The sequence below is a fragment of the Syngnathus leptorhynchus genome, chromosome 16 (assembly GCF_054491065.1).
Source record: "Syngnathus leptorhynchus isolate UIUO chromosome 16, UIUO_Slep, whole genome shotgun sequence".
NCBI classification, from domain to species: Eukaryota; Metazoa; Chordata; class Actinopteri; order Syngnathiformes; family Syngnathidae; genus Syngnathus; species Syngnathus leptorhynchus.
Genome location: NC_141210.1, coordinates 2,672,354 through 2,688,530, shown reverse-complemented (window position 1 = coordinate 2,688,530; position 16,177 = coordinate 2,672,354). Strand labels below are relative to the sequence as shown.

Genomic DNA, 16,177 nt, shown 5'->3' with positions numbered 1-16,177 from the left:
TTCAGTTAAAATTTATACCCACGTTTAATAGCATTTTGGAAACCCTAACTCTTAAAACCCCACCGATCTCTTTAAACCCTACTTTGAATACCTAAATATTGCTTGAAACCATACTTTTAAACTAAACCTATTTTGTTGAAACCCTAACCGTATCCTCAAAAGCCTAGACCTCATTTGAAACCCGGCTTTCAAAACTTACCTTTTCTGGAAACTGTTTGGCTTGAAATTCCTGACACTTGCTTGAAATCCCAAATTTCAATTCATTGGCATTCTTATTTATTTTGAAAATGTCTACCGGAAGCACCACGCTATTACTTTAGCTTGCTGCTAGCAGATGGCTCGAGAGGCGGGCGAACTGAAGCAGCAGAGAGCGGCGCAACAAAAGGTTTCACTTTCCTTTAGTAAATTATTTATGATTAATTTATTAAATTACTCATTCGTTCAGCACATATATACACTCACACATATACAACAAAATACTGAATTAATTACGTTTTTTCTCAAAATGAAGTTTGTTGAGTCATTTCTGCAGGATTGGTCAGTTCTTCAGATCTGAAACAAACAAAAAAAAGTCATTGACTCATTTTCTACAACTTTTAAAAATAAAACAAACCGTAGACCTCAATATTTTCCTTTGCACCTTTTGCGTCGTCTGTCAATGAGCATTCTGTGTGCCACAACCGAGACAAAAACGACAAGAAGAAATCCAGCCATCGCAGCCAAACCGGTGAACGCCTTCCCAACCACGTTCACACGTTTGCCACCTTCTAAAAAAACAGATGATTAAAAATGAAATTATAAACAGTTCAGCGATTGTTTTATTGTTTCAATGTATTTTACAAAATAGCTTTGAAACTTTAACCACACCTTGAAACCCTATTTAAAAACCCCAACCCTTGTTTGAAATCGTTACCCTCGCCTTTTAAATACTCATTTGAAACCCCAAATTGTGTTTAAAACCCTCGAAGCGCAATGCAAAGCAAACCGGGTGTGTAGCGATGACGGCGTTTGGCCTCTGACCTATGTGCTGGCCAGCGTGGTGGAGGAGCATGTCCTTGGTGGCATCCAGGTGGCCGTCGTTGACCTCGGGTCGGATACCCAAAATGTGGCACATGAGCGGGTAGATGTGGACTGTCTCGAAGGGGCCCACTTTTAGGCCCTTGCGGAATGCCGGCCCCGCCGCCCTGAAGAAAGCCTTCATGTCCATCTCGTGGTTGTCGAAGCCGTGCTCGCCCTTGTTGAACTGCACCGGGAAGTACTGAGCGCCCAAAAACATCGTAAACATCAATGTGTGAAACGATACAACAAAAATTAGATGCTCTCCATCTGTTAAATTCCCAAACGGTGGCACTAAGGGACAGTGTTTATGTAGTGCTCAATCCTTGCCAGCAGAGGGAGCTACTGGATAGGTCAACGCTTGTAGACTGAGCACTCACATTTTCAAAACATAAACGGTTGAAACTCAACATTAGGTTTGCATCGTATCTTTGTTGATCTCGTCACATCTTATCAGAACTGTCCTACTATCTGTGCCCGGTGTGTACTTGTATCGCAAAGTACATCTGTGAGTGGTCGTAAAATGATGTCGATGCTTATGTGAAAGATGTTTGTGATATTTTTGTACATACCCCATTGATGACATAACCCGCATCGGCCAGCAGAATGATGGGGAGGATTCGGTCGTTGTTGGCGAAATGGAGTCGTTCGGGCATCTCCTCCTTCTTGTAGACGTGGAGGTGAGGATGCGCCCCCTTCAGGGCCTGGTACACCTTCTCCAGCTTACCCGGTTTGGGCAGCAGCATCCCCGAAGGCCCAAAGTCCACCAGGTGGAAGGACACATCCCGGAAGGAGAACCCCGGAATCTTGGAAAGCGTGATTTCCTCCACCAGTCCGTTCCGGTACACGGTGGTCATGCCGTGGTCGGAGGTGATGATGATGTTCAAGACATGGTCCAGTCCGCGGTTCTTCGCCGATTGCCGGATGTAGCCCACGGTCCGGTCCACCTGCCGCACCATGTCCTGTCGCTGAGGCGAGTCCGGGCCATAGCGGTGACCGGTGCCGTCCGGCTCGCCGAAGTACAGCGACACAAAGTCCAGATCTTGGTCACGGAACCAGCCCATCACCTTGTCAGCATTCTGGCGCCAAGCTGTCTCATTCTTGTAGTTGTAGAGGAGCGGTTCGACCTCGCGCACCATGGCCGTCTGGCCTCGGTAGCTGGATGCCGTGCCAGGGAAGTGAAGAGAACCCGACTTGAGGCCCTGCCAAAGCACGCAGACAAGTTTGGCCACCCGAAGCCACAGCAGAAGTTTTCCAGCTGCGTCCCAGCTCTGGTCTTGCCAAAACAATTTAGCGGATGAAACGGACCTGGTTCTGCGCCGTGATCCAGATGGGCAGCGTGCCGTTGTCCCACCACTCGTTGACAAACTGCGTCTGATAGTATGGCTTCTTCTCCGTGCTGCTGGTGTTGAACCACATGTTGTGGATCACACCGTGGTTTTCGATATAGCGACCTGGCCGCCGGGAAAATCCCGCATTAGGGTTTCATGGTGGCCTATGTGTTTGGTTTCGCGGCGGCTTACCGGTGAGGAGCGTGAAGTGCGTCGGGCTGGTGATGGTGAGATACGGCGGTGTCACATATTCGGCCTTAATGCCGTCGCGGGCCATCCGGTCCAAGTTTGGCGTGTCTACGTCGCGATCGTAATCCCAGCGGAAGCCGTCGAAGGACACAAGCAGGACCTTCTGCCCGGGGGGTCCGGCTGGGGCCCCCTGGCTACATGAGGCCCCCCACAGGAGCCACACGGCGGCTGTCCACAGCATGCTTCAAGTTTGTGCTGTTGCGGCTCGGGCCGACTTTTGCACAGTGTCAGACCTTCTGTTTGCGGACAAAGTTTGTGGCTTTATCTTATCAGTAGCCTTTATCACATTTTCTATGCTGAGTTTCACGGCCTCTTGAGTCTCGCTCGTTGAAGGCCGTTAATCTCCACTGACGTGTGCAGTCTTTATCTTGTAGCTTGAAACCCTAAACAATACTTTGAAACTTAAGACTTCTTTGAAACCTCACTCAAATCCCCACTTTGAAAGTGTTTTGAAACTCGCATCCTGAAAGTCTTAATTTGAAAGCCTTCATGCTCTCATGACAGAACTAGCTCCACGTGGAGCCCTATCCTGATGAAACCGTACTATTCACCTTGAGTGGCCAAACACGATTCATCTGGCTATCCCGACAGGCCAGCGGGAAGTAGCCGTGAGAACTTAATATCGGAATTAATTTCAATAAGTCTAATGTGTACCTTGTCCAGTGGTTCTTGTTAAAAGATCATTTGCCAGGATGGGACAATGGGTATGAGAGATTAAAAAAAAAAAAGGGAAAAAAACCTTAAGGGGCGTGTGAAGGGGCCGCGACATGATCCATCATCTCGTGGCGATGTGATGTTATGAGCTGTTGAAAAAGTGTCCTTTTATTGTGCGCGTCCTTGGCTGCTTCAAGGGAATTGTCTAATCTTTATGGAGATAAGGGCAAACATTCATCAGCTTTCATTTGCCTCATTCATATTCATCCCGGCGCGCTCCTATGAACGCTCGCTTACCAACTCGCCTCGGACGCACGCACTCAGCAAGACTCCCTTTTTTTTTTTTTTTTTCCTCGAGGGTGGACTGCTGACTCTCACTTCTCCGCCTTGAGAACTTCAAGTACTCAACTGGAGTGGCCAGAGTAAACTTGATCTGAACTCGCAGAAAGCACCCGCCTGGGGTTTGCCTCAAGCGCCCTCTGCTGGTACCCTGCGAGAACATTTGAAAAAAACAGAACCAGCAAGCCCATCATCAAACTTTTATTCCAAAACTTTTGTGGTTCATTAGCAAATTAGAAAATGATATTGCCCGCTTTTTGGCTCCCCCTCGTTTTAATAATGTGTCCAAACAAACTATACTATAACGGCTTTTCGTGTTGCGTGTCGTCCGCACGACTTCATTGGCGTTGGCGAGCGCGCGCGGGAGCACTAGCGAGCGCGGAGGCGCAGCAGAGGTTGAGGGCGTGAGTAGGCGCCGGCAGTGCGGTCGAGGAGGTCCGCTCGGGGACGGCTTCCAGAGCGCGTGGGCCCTTCGGCCATGGCGGTCACTCTTGCTCGCTTTTTTTTTTAGCCTGTCTGTCCATGTTCCCTTCTCTCTCGGCGCCGTGGGGCTCAGCTAATTGATTGATTTCATTTACTTGAGAAAGACGCGCGACGGGCGTTATTTTTTTTTTCCAGGCCATTGTTAATTAAACGTTGGGTCTTTAGGTGTGATATGAAATTCATTTGGCTTCTCTGATCTTCTCCTCCTCTGACAATTCATTACCATTTGCCTTTTTTTTTTTTTTTGTGGCTCTGCGCTGACATTTCGCTTGTCTTGAAGAGCGTTGAAAGCTGCTCGTGAAGTGCACCGTGCACGGGCTGCTTCACTTGAGATAATAGCTCGCCTGCGGAGCTCCCGTCAGCGGCACAATGACAAACAACGGCACTTTTTCCAGCTTCTTTGCTCGTCTCTCTTATTACGCTTTGTGGCCGGGAAACGGCCATTGATGCAAACGGCGGTCCAAGGCAAACCCTGCCTCCTGAAAAGAATGTTAATAAACACCTGCTTTTTTTTGTCCCTTTGGAATGAAAAGAGAGAAGTTGGAGACTTTCATCTCATCATGCCTGTGTCATAGCATGATCCTTACACGTGACTAATTGAAAAAAAAAAAAGAATAGTAGAAATTCCTGCCTCCCGTTCTGTTGCTCAGTTTGTCTGTTTTTGTTTGTTTTTAAAGCTGCGGTGTGTCAGCTTGGATGTTGACTGGTATTAATAACAGCAGGGCGTCAGGCGCGTGGCCCTAATAATAGCCTCCCGCCTCCTCTTGCTGCTGACTCACTCTCCTCCTCCTCCTCGTCCTCCTCTTCTCTCGGAGATCTTCCTCTTCTTTTCCATGTCAACATCATCCACCGCCTCCTGCTTTGTGCCACCTCCCGAATCTCGTCCTGCTTTCCCCTTTGGCTTCCCGCCTTTTTTGGGCCTCCAACTGACTCCCCCTATTGATTCTGACAAAATCTGATGCAAGTGATGAGGTTGGAGGAGGAAGATGAGAAGGAAGCGAGGAGGATTTGCCCCTGCTTGATCCTAAAGGAGGGAAAGCAATATTGTGACGTGTCAACTGGTTTGGAAACTTTCAGGTGCTTCAGTCTTTAACGTTCGGACGTTTTCATTTCGATCCTCATGTGAAAGCAATCAGCCGAAACGCCGCCCTCCCCCTCCTCCCTCCCGGAGTTTGCTAATTGCGATAAAATGAAGAGAGCTGGGACTCACGGTTTCCCTCTCCATGGAAACACCTTTTCCGCCTTTGTTGGGAAATTAAGCGGCGAGTGATAACGGGCCTTGGATGAGTAACAAATACTGAGCAGTGTGGGAAGGGTTCTGGGGCGGGGGGCGCGGGGGGGGTCTATTTACCTCATTTGCAGCCATTATACTAAATGGAGTGTGGAGGCGGCTCATTTAGGGTGGCCAGTGCGAGTTTAATGAGCTGCCGCCCCGGGTAGCACTCGACTCCCGCTGCCCGGTCCACATTCCAACACTGGAGTCCACATGCATGAGTCAGTTTTCTGGCCAGGCATATTTCAGGGGGGGGCAGTGCCCCCGCAACCCCCCCATCTAGCTCTGCCAGTGGTGGTCTCCTTTAGAACATTTTGCTCCACTTAAGAGTGTTCTGGTCCACTTTGGGTGCATTCTAGTTAACTCTGAGCTCATTCCAATCCACTTTGGAATCTTGTGCTCTGCTTAAGTGTGTTTTAGTCCTCTTAGGGACATTGTGATTCAGTTGGAGTCCACTTTTTCTAACATTCTGGTCCCATCTCAGGTCATCCTGCTCCTCTTGGGAATATTCGAGTTCACCTTGGTGAGATTCCTTACCTTTGGAATGGACATAAAATTGGCATTCTTCCAGCTAATTTGAATGAGCTTCTATTGTTATATCTCAACACCTTTGCCCTTCCTTTTTTTTTGGATGGTCTTTGGTTATGTCAGGTTATCACATGCCTGAGCAAGGTGGTGACATTGAGAGCTCCTCATCTTCCTCATCTTCATCTAAAGGCAGCCCCCCCCCCCCCCCCCTCCAACCCCCGACACGGCCTTTCATTCTAATCTGACGCTGATGATATTTGTCCAGGACGACCTCTGCTTGCACAGCGTAATTACCCCGCGCCTCTCTATCAGTGCACCTATCGGAAATCAATGTGCCATAAGCAGGCGCCGTCCATGCTTATTATGAAGTGCGGCTGCCTCGCTTATTGTCCATGACATCGCAACGTAGCCGCACGGTCCATGCCGGAGCGCCGTCTTCGCGAGACTTTGCTTCGGTTTGGATGACGTTAGCGTAAACCAAATGACAAGAATGGGGAGACCACAATGTTCTGAAGTGTACCAACCAAAAGTGTAACCCTTGTTTGAATGAAGCCGTCATTTGAAAGGTAAAGCTGGGCTTGAAACCTTAATTTGGGTTCTTCTTAAAAGGACGGTGAGGACAGAGGAGGTGATCAATATGTTTGTGCTCGATACAGGAAGTCAAGCAGTCCCCCGGGTCCTGGGGGGTCGGATGAGGGGGGGGGACTCAAGATAACGTTTGAGGCAATAGTTTCAAATGGAGCTTTTTAGATTCCTGTTTAAAACATGGGTTAGGGTCTCCAATAAGGTTCTGAATTTGGATTTCAAACAAGAATCATGGTACCAAATTAGGCTTTGGCGACACCCTGACCACACCTCTGTGTTTTTCTGGGTTCCTCCAGAGTCAGCTGCTCCATATTAATGGCGACTTTGCCTCACCTCCAGCACGCTGTCGGGGTCATCGCCCCCGGGTGGCCGCCCGGCACATTGCCGCGCCCCCCACGGACCTCCTCCGAACTGTCTCTATCCCTCCTCGGCACCCGCGGCCTCACTCAAGGTCAGTAGCGTCCTCTTTACAATCTTGCTAAACAATAAATGTGGGCGTTGAAAACCTTGACAAAGTCTTGAAAGCCTCACCTTGTCTTAAAACCCACATTCAAAACGCCCCCTTGAGGAAATGATGAGTATTGTTTTTGTTGGCTAAGCCGCAAGCCAAGTCAATTTGTCTTTAATTAGCGTCCGACTGGTTTGAATGGATTGAAAATTGCAGCCTGAAAGCGTTAGCGCTCGCTTCATACAAATCCCGGGGAAGCTTTAATCGCCAAATGATTATTTTAAAAATAAATAATTAATAAATAAATCTTACACGAAGGAAGCCTCTCACACAAATGTTTCATTTCCAGAATAATTACGATTGAAACATCTCCGTGAAGGTCGAGAAAAAATTGTAATTACTCTGAATAAATAGGCGAATATTTCCATGTTTTGTCGAGCGAGCGCCGGGTAGGCACAGTCAAGGTCAGCATGCTGCAAATGTGTGTGTGCATGCGCGTCTGATTTTCCATCCAGTTTGTCCACGTAAACTTGGCCTACCTTGAGCTCACGGCAGTCATGATCTTACCAACATCCCGGTTACTGTTTCCATAGTTACACTTTTTATATGTCGTTGCGCCTGAGACTTGTCAACTTTGTAGCGGGCAAATAGCGGCCAAAGTGGAAAACTGTGCACTTTTGGACATTTTTCGTCCGGAAATCTTGAATGGCTTTCAAAACCTCAGAGATTCAATGTCGTAAAAAAGTTCCAATTGGCTCTAATATTGTTCTCCAAACTCTTGATTGGCCTGAATGGTGTCCTAAAATGACCTTCGTTATCTTCTAAGAAGTCTTAAATTGTCTTAATCATGTCGCCCAAATATCTCAGCTGGTCTTAATAATGTCCTAAAATGTTTGGTTTTGCTTTAACAATGTCCCCGTAATCCGTCCAGATAACAGGAGAGAGCATGACCAAAGAACTCCTTGAGTCACGCTGGGATTTGTGTGACTTTGAAGACAAAGGACACATATCAAATATTCTCCTCTGACTCCCAGGCATCCCGCTGCGCCCCCTTGAGGTCAATATTGGCATGGGGAAACGCGGTGCCTCTCTGGGGTTCGGTCTAATTCCTCAAATGTGCAGCTCGGAAAAATGTGGACACAAAGACCGGTGTCCGAGGGCAAACGTGTCCTGCGGCGCCGAATGCTTTTTTAAGCACCGGCAGGAATTTGAATTCTTTTGCAAACGTGCGTGACTTTGAATCAAATCATCATTAGCGGAAGTCATAGTGAGCAAAACACTTACTTTTTGAAAAAGAATCAAAAAAGATGAGGATTTAAGATTTGGCACTTTTTTTCATGTGCAAATAATGCGTTCAAGGTCACATCCTTGATTTCAGCAGAATAAAGCCTGAATGTCACAAGTGCGCTCGCTGAGGGAGCCGAGGACAACGATAAAGACGAAGTCACTCGGCCGGGAAGTCTGCGACGTGAGAAAGTGAGCCGATCGGCCGCTCCTCTCCAGGGGTTCACAGTCTCCCAACTGTGAAAGGTTGCCCAAGTAACAAAGTGTGAAGCTGAGTGGCCCCACGGCTCTTGCGGGCTGCTGACTCTTCATCCTCCATGTTTGTTATATCATCACTCAATATGGTGAGAGAAACCTTTAAACGCATCGTCTTTCACATTTGCGTGCATCTGTTCAATCGAAATATCGCACTCCATTTCAAAGCGTCACGCCTCACTGCATGGCGGGAGGTTAACCGGTGAATAACAGCGGTCCAAAGGTGGAGCCTTGTGGAACGCCTCTTTTGAAACGTAGCTTTTAATATTTATCAGTACAAATCAAAAACGTTTTCTAAAACGTGACTGTTAACACAGAGCAACAACACATCCAAACAAAGCACATTTTATTTTTTTAAACAATCGCTTCAATTCTGTCTGAACCTTGGCGAAGTTCTGCATTTGGCGCGGCCGTCTGGCGAGCGGCAGCCCGGGAAGCATCGGTTAATTGCTGCGGTCTGGCCGGCCGCTGTCAGCCGAGGCCTTTCATGGCCTTTTCATGGCGTTCCCGTGGGAAGAGGAGGAAGGAGAGCCAAGGATGGGCGAGAAGGAAGAGGAGGCTTCCGCGTAATGAGGCGGCGTACCTGCTTGCCGAGGGCTGCATCACAAGGGTCACTTGTGGGCAATTAGAGAAAAATAATGAGAGCTTTCTCTTCCTGGCTGTCGTCTCGTTGCCCTCCCCGCGCTGCCACTCTTCTTCTCCTTGGTAAGGAGCATTGGGAAACGTCATCAGCGAGTGGAAAAACAGGCAACAAACGTTAAAACGGAGCGACCGCATGTATGTCTACATCTCCATTTATATTTACACACCGGTTGCGGGGTCCATTTTTCTGGCGTCCGACGTTGACAGCGGCTCCCGCGTGGAGGTTTTGCGCTCCCTCGACAGTGATTGATGGTCTTTGCGGCGCCTCCCCCCCCCCACACTTGCCATCCAAATGCCCCCAAACACTCTCGTGCATCTTTTACATGTGCCAGGCGTGCGGGTCGTTTTTTTAGGGTCCGTCGTAGCCTAATCAATAATTCACTGGCGGGTAACGCGTGCGAAATGGCGGAACGGTGGCGCTCAGGGTTTGTTATGAGCTGAAAGAAGCCTAAAAATGGATTAGAAATCTAATTGAACCCAGCACTAAATCTTTTTATGGTCCATTTGTGGTTGGGTTGAAAAAAAAAAAGAAGAGCAAAATGTTTTGATGCCTCGCTCGCACTGGCGCAATAAACAAAACAGAAAGAAAAATGAAAAATGCACAAATATTTTTTTCAGCAAACAGACCAAATATTTGAAGGACACCTGAGTAAGGAGGAAAAAAAATCCTCTTTAAACCAGAAGGGCAGACCTCTGGGGTCTCTTTGACCAGAATGTTTTCTGTGGGTCTGCTCATGAGAGTGATATCTACCAAATGTCATGTCGCCAAAGGGGGATCGATTTGGGGGCTGAACTTTCAAAAGATGGACAAAACGAGCCTGAAACGGCCGCTTCAAACCATCGTGGCTGAATTTCTACGTCTGTTTTGTGATAACCTGCGAGACTTTTTTTGTGGGTCTTGTCAAGATGGAAACCAAAACACATCTGGCAGTGCGAGAAGTCAAATTTTATTTGAAAAATGTTCCATTCATTTTGGCCTGAGATAAACAATGAGGAAAAACCAAAACAGTCGAAGGCCACGTGCGATCAACCAAAAGGCGGTCCACGCAATTGCAACAAATGACTCAACGCTTCCATAATCAATAGTTGGTGCGACTTTGCACCCGAGTGGCTTCGTGCGAAAAGCGGCAATAATTGAAGTCGTTCCGAGAAGCAGAAGCAACAAAAGCTGCTTTTCATGTGTCGCGGCGCCTTCTTTGCTCGGTGCGATGTCAAGGCTCCGCGCTTTGGCGGCGGCGTTGCCGTGGCGACGCGCCGTCGCTTCCAAATGTTTGAATATCAAAAGAATGTTGAACGCTTTGCAGCATAATGAACGTGCCGGATGATTAAAAGAAAACACACACAGGGAGACCTTTCGCTCATTTACACCGGCTGCCGCTTTAGACCGCGACTTCTTCGACCGGTGGCTTCCGATTCCCGAACGCCGACAAATCGGATGTGATCGTCGTATTGTAGATCTTCAGCATGTACTCCACCGATCAGTCTGTCTCAATACTTTTGTCCCAATAACTTTACCTACTCCCCACATTTCTTCCGGCCAAACTCCACATGGTCGCTTCCTGTGTGTCCCAATACCTTTGTCTGTGGGAACGAGTGCCTCCATTTTGTTCACTTTTGGGCAGTTGAGGAGTGGAGCTGAGCCGCCAGCTGCCATGCTCGCCAATTTGAGGCCATTCTCCTCCCCCCCCAAAAAGATGTCTGAAGTGGGAAATCACACCTGATGGCCCACTAGGACGCTTTCAAGCCACTCAACGCTCGCACCAAAGTCAATGTGCAAATCAATTATGTGGAAAAAAAAGGCTCATGATGACAACAAAAAAAAACACACTTGGCTGACGTGGAATGTAAGAAAAGTATGGAGACACTTTGAAATGCGGCCGGTGAAGATGAGGAGAAAGTGCTGCTGAGGTGATGAGGAGGAAGACACGGCGTGAGTGAGAATTCTGCCAAAGATGAAAAATCATGAACATGCTTCTGTCCCAAAACATTTGGTCAAGTGCTCCATTTTCACTCCCTGTGTGCCCACAACCTCACTTTTTCACATCCGGTTGGTTTCTTTGTCCTCTTGACGAACCGACTCCCCATTTTCTTCCCCTTTTAGGTGTCCCAATACTTTTGCCAAACTGCCACTTTTTGAGTTGTGGGCCCCTCGTGTCCTCCCGTCATGGCAACAAGAAGTGATGTCGGCCCTCTGGGGGACATCTGCCTGCAAAAGTGCTAAACGAGTGTGTGTGTGTGTTAGTGTGTGTGTGTGTGTGTGTGTGTGTGTGTGTGTGCGAGTGTGTGCGCGCGTGTGTGTGTGGATGTGGCAATCGAGGACATTATACCGTATCCTCACAGTGCTCGATGAGGTCATACTTTAAGGACCCCACATTGATGACATCATCACTGCAATAGCACAGGTTTACATTTTATTGATGCCTTCTTCACTCTAGCGCCCCCTAGCACAACGCAGGTGTAAATACAGTCAACGATTGACAAGCGTTCCGAGGACAACGTGACCCTCGGCCCTCTCGTCAGACGACATGTGTCGCTCTTGGCTTAGGCCCGTCCCCCGCCCAACACTTTATTAACCAAATGGCATCGACTTCATTCAATCAAGAGGGGAAGTGTTTGTCATATTTAACGTGTGTCACATGACTTGATGACCAATGTCATGACCAACATGCCCCCCCCGCGAGTTTGAAGAACACCCCCCCCCCTGCCCCGAGGGCAAAGCGAGCCAATGAATGAGCGATGAGATGATTGTTACACCATCATAACACTCATCTAATTGCCAATTTCTCTTTTTAATTGAATTTGCTAGAGTGAAGAGGACGAAGATGGGATTCCTGCCACTGTGTGTGTGTGTGTGTGTGTGTTTCTGTGTGTGTGTGTGTTGAGCGGGCAGGACCTTAATGAGGGGAAACTATGACACTGGGTGTTGTCTGCAGAGTCTTCACACACTCCACGCAGCAAGTCTGTTCACTTCCTCTCAGGACATTTTTGGGGCGGCAATTTGGACTTAGCTGACCATCATTTCTGTGCCGCAATTGTGGAAATAACAAATGGCAAGTCATTTATGATTGTAATTCATTCTATTTTTCTGAATCGGTACTTGGAGAAATTGTGAATATTCAGCTTGTGACCTGAAAAGACACAGCAACTCTGCCATTTTGAATTGAAATTTTTCTCGCTCTAAGTCCTTTTACTTTCAATCTCTGTTTTTTCTTCTCATACAGTCTATAGCTCTATTCCGCCCCCTCTCTCTCTCTCTCTGTCTCTCTGTCTCTGTCTCTGTCTCTGTCTCTGTCTCTGTCTCTGTCTCTGTCTCTGTCTCTCTCTCTCTCTCTCTCTCTCTCTCTCTCTCTCTCTCTCTCTCTCTCTCTCTCTCTCTCTCTCTCTCCCCGGTCGCGAAAGGAGCATCGGAATGCGAGCTCCTCGCGTGGCTCCATTTATGCAGTCACTATCTGACTGGTATATGAAGGAATGACTTGTCCAAGACAGACGTCCCCTCTACCTCTACAACGCCATTGACTGACCAATCGCAGAACAGCGCTCGCTCTCCTCTTCCTCCCTCATCATCTCTCTCTCTTTCTCTCTCTCTCTCTCTCTCTCTCTCTCTCTCTCTCTCTCGCCTTCCACCAGAGCATCTTCTCATCCTCATCCTCTTTTTTTCCTTTTTGTCCCCTTGCTCCTCACACCGTGCGGTCCGAAGAGGACTTTTTGTCTTGCTGGAGCGACGTGGACAGGACAGAAGAAGAAGTGCTGACGAGTGCCGAGCATCAACTGTAAGTACACGCGCGCACGCGCTGCAGTAGAAGATGCGGTTGTTGCCAAGTTGTCTCTGTCACACTTGGCTGAATGTTGAAGTGGAAGTTGTTTACAAACACGAGCTCGGTTCTTTGGTCCTTTTTGTTTTGGAAAGTCACATTTCTAGTGTGGTTTCCTGAGATGCGGTTGAAGATGAAGGTGCGCTTTGAGTGACCGTGTGATGTCATGTTTGGATGAAAGTAAACAGTTGGGATGGACATGAGGACACTCACGAGTCGTTTTCAGGTTTTGTTTTGGTTGTTCTGGGAGCGCAAGAGTGTTATGGAAGGAGACTCGGGCAATGTTTTTGCGTGGGCAGGGTTTTATTGTGTTTATAAAATATATTCAGTGATATATTCATTCATTTATTTGAATTCTGCACTTTTTAAATTGTTAATGTTTGCAGTCTATCTTTCATTTCCAAGTATTTGAATGTTTTGATCATTTAAATGTTCTAAAATAATCTAAAAACCGATAATAAATTAGTAAGTGAATAAATTGTAATATTTTAAAATATTTTAATTTTGAAATTACTTTTAATAAAAATAATTTTACATGATATTTTTGAAAATTTCACAGAATTTAAATTGATTGATTTGACTATTTTGGCTTTGGCCTGAGCACAGAAACACCAAATAGGTAATTATTTTGCAAATAATGGATGACTAAAAAATCCTTCACAAATTCTCAAATGCTGAATCGTGAAAATACTTTTTACAAATAAGACTTCCTCGACGCTACTCTATTTGAATGTTGGTCATTTTGGTTGTACTCTGGCAGCAAAATATCTTTTTAGTCGGTTCTTGGAGCACAAGTATGTAGAACCACGATTCTAGTAGCTCGTGGTGCAATAGCAGGATCAGTTAGCAAAGCAAGCAAACGACATTGGCAACACCGACTCAAGTTTCATGAATCAAACATGTCGACTTGTCCTCGTGTTTGTTGACCATGGTGCGCCGTAATTGGAGGAAAGTCGATGGTTTCTCGCCGGGTGTTTTTTTTCATGTCAGCGCAGAAGCGAGCCCCGGTTACTCGTCGGCCGCGATCGATCGGGCGGCGGCGGGTAACCGGCGCTGATCATCAATACGTTGGCTTAGGAGGCCAGGCCGAGCCGTTGCCGCCGTCCCCTCTGGCTCAATTACAGCCGCCGCGTTCCTTCCATACGACCTCCGCAAGGTCAATCGCGGTGTCGGCTTCACATTATTTTTTGTTTTTTTTCCCCCGCGAGCTAGCGCGGCTGCTAAATGTTTAATGGCGGAGCTCGTCGATAACCACTCAGTTCATGAAGGAGAAAATGCTCTCGTGGGTCTTCTGAAGGAAAGTGTTGGCTGGAGTCGGAAGGCTTTGGATCCAAGATATTCACTGAGAATTTTGTTAGTTTACAGATTTTGAGATTGAAGGTGATGGTAGCTCAATATCAGAGAGAAGTCAATGTTTACTACAAGTTTACATTAGACTGAAGATTACGTTAAGCCCGGTACACACATAAAGACAAAAAGTATGACCAAAACAGATCAATACCCATTTTTATCTTGTAACAGATTAAAAAAGTTTTCAGAAAGTTTGAAAAATCTATGTGTACCAGGCTTTAAAGAGCGACATTGTTAGCAGGAAGTTCTTAGCCTGAAGATTATAGATGATAGCTAGTAGATGATGTTTTAAGTTAGCTTGAGGATGTTAGCCTGAATCTAGTATGCTTGCTGATCTGATGCATACTTTTGTCTGTCTTTGAAATAATCATTCAGACGTTTGAAGTCGATTGAAAGAGCCGGGCGCTTTTAGCTTCAAACTATCGGTTAGCGCAGAATGGCTCACATTTGTGCCTCATTTGCCGCACCATTTTGTCCCCAAAGTCCATTAGCACCTTAGCCTGTCTGCCGCTTTTAGCTCGCCAATAAAACGGAGCGAGCGCTTTCGTCTCCCTATTAGATCAGCGCCGCTGCCCGCTTAACTTTATTTTCCTTTTTTTTTTTTTTTTTTGCTCCATTTAACACGTCCACGAAGACGGCTCGCTTTCACTAAATAGAAAAAAAATTCTATGAAGACGACTGAGATGTGAAGCGAACGACCGAGCGGCCTATCTCATTGTCGGCCATTACACCTCACACGGGAAGTAATTGAAGAGGCGAGGACACTCATTTCCTCTCGCAACACTTACTATATTTCTTACTTTTGCACTTTGCAGGCAAAAAAAAAGACAGAGCGGAAATTCAGTCAGTCGCCGAACCATTGCAGGAACATTCTGGTCCAATTAGAGGACATTTTGAGAAGTTTAAATTCAAATCCACTTCTAAGTCATATTCGTTCCTTTTTTTTGAAAATTCTCCTCCATTTTAGGGACATTGTTCTCCGCTTAGGGGATATTTGCCCGTCAATCATTTTGGCCGTCCCCCTGTCTCTTCATCGACGGCTTGGGCCTGAGCGAGCCGCTCAGGTGAGAGCATGCCGTCATCACGACGGCTGCTTATCTCGCCGCTATCGATCGGGTGGCGCGTATGTGTGTTGGGGCGGGGGGTGGCGGGCTTCAAAGCGGGGCGACCAATCAATGGGGGCATTTCAGTCTCCTTGGAAAGTCCTTTGTTTGATCCCAAAGAATGATTGGACGGGCCTGACGCTAACGCGCCGGCCACCTGCACGGAAGTCTGTTTCCAGTTTTGACTTTTTGAATATCCACAGTGCAAAACAAAAAAAATCACAAGTTAATCCAAAATCAAGAAGTCAATCGAACAACGACGTTCGGTTCTTTCTGGGTCCTAAAATAAGCTGATGGTTATTTTTCTGGCATCCCGGTGAACTGCTTGAAAGTGTCGATGCGTTTCATTTCACCTTCTCAATAAAAGTGGAAATTCCACCATTTTCAACGATTCCCCCCCTCGTAATTTGACTTTTTATGTCATTTTAGTCAAATGACTTTCGATTTTATGGTCTCTCATTACGTTGAGCCTTTTCACCAGCTAATATTTGTGCTAATTAATAGCTGCTGCAGCTTACCACACACATTTTTACAACTTGAAGGAAGTCCTTCATCAACTTTTAGGACATTCCACTCCATTTTCAAAACATTTCACTTCACTTTAGGGACACGAGTCCACTCTTTGGACATTTCTTTGGGAAGATTCCGGTTTACGTTCAGGATATTTCAGTTCACTTTGGAACCTTTTTGTGCGCTTTGGGAACATTTCAATCCACTTATGGAAAGAGTTTGGCGCCTTTCGGGACATTCCAGTCTACGTTGGAAGATTCTGGTCCACTATGGAA

The 16,177-nt window shown here is 46.8% G+C and overlaps 1 protein-coding gene across 1 annotated transcript; it reads right to left on the bottom strand.

Annotated features, from left to right (window-relative positions):
* Positions 1–402: 402 nt before the first annotated feature.
* LOC147044031 (ectonucleotide pyrophosphatase/phosphodiesterase family member 7-like) lies at positions 403–3,130 on the bottom strand. Its single transcript, XM_085934054.1, has 6 exons — positions 2,580–3,130; positions 2,365–2,510; positions 1,629–2,258; positions 1,021–1,258; positions 641–767; positions 403–552 (listed from the first exon to the last, which is right to left on the bottom strand). Exons 1-6 carry the CDS (start codon positions 2,815–2,817, stop codon positions 501–503), a joined length of 1,431 nt encoding a protein of 476 aa, XP_085790180.1. The 5' UTR covers positions 2,818–3,130; the 3' UTR covers positions 403–500.
* Positions 3,131–16,177: the final 13,047 nt, after the last annotated feature.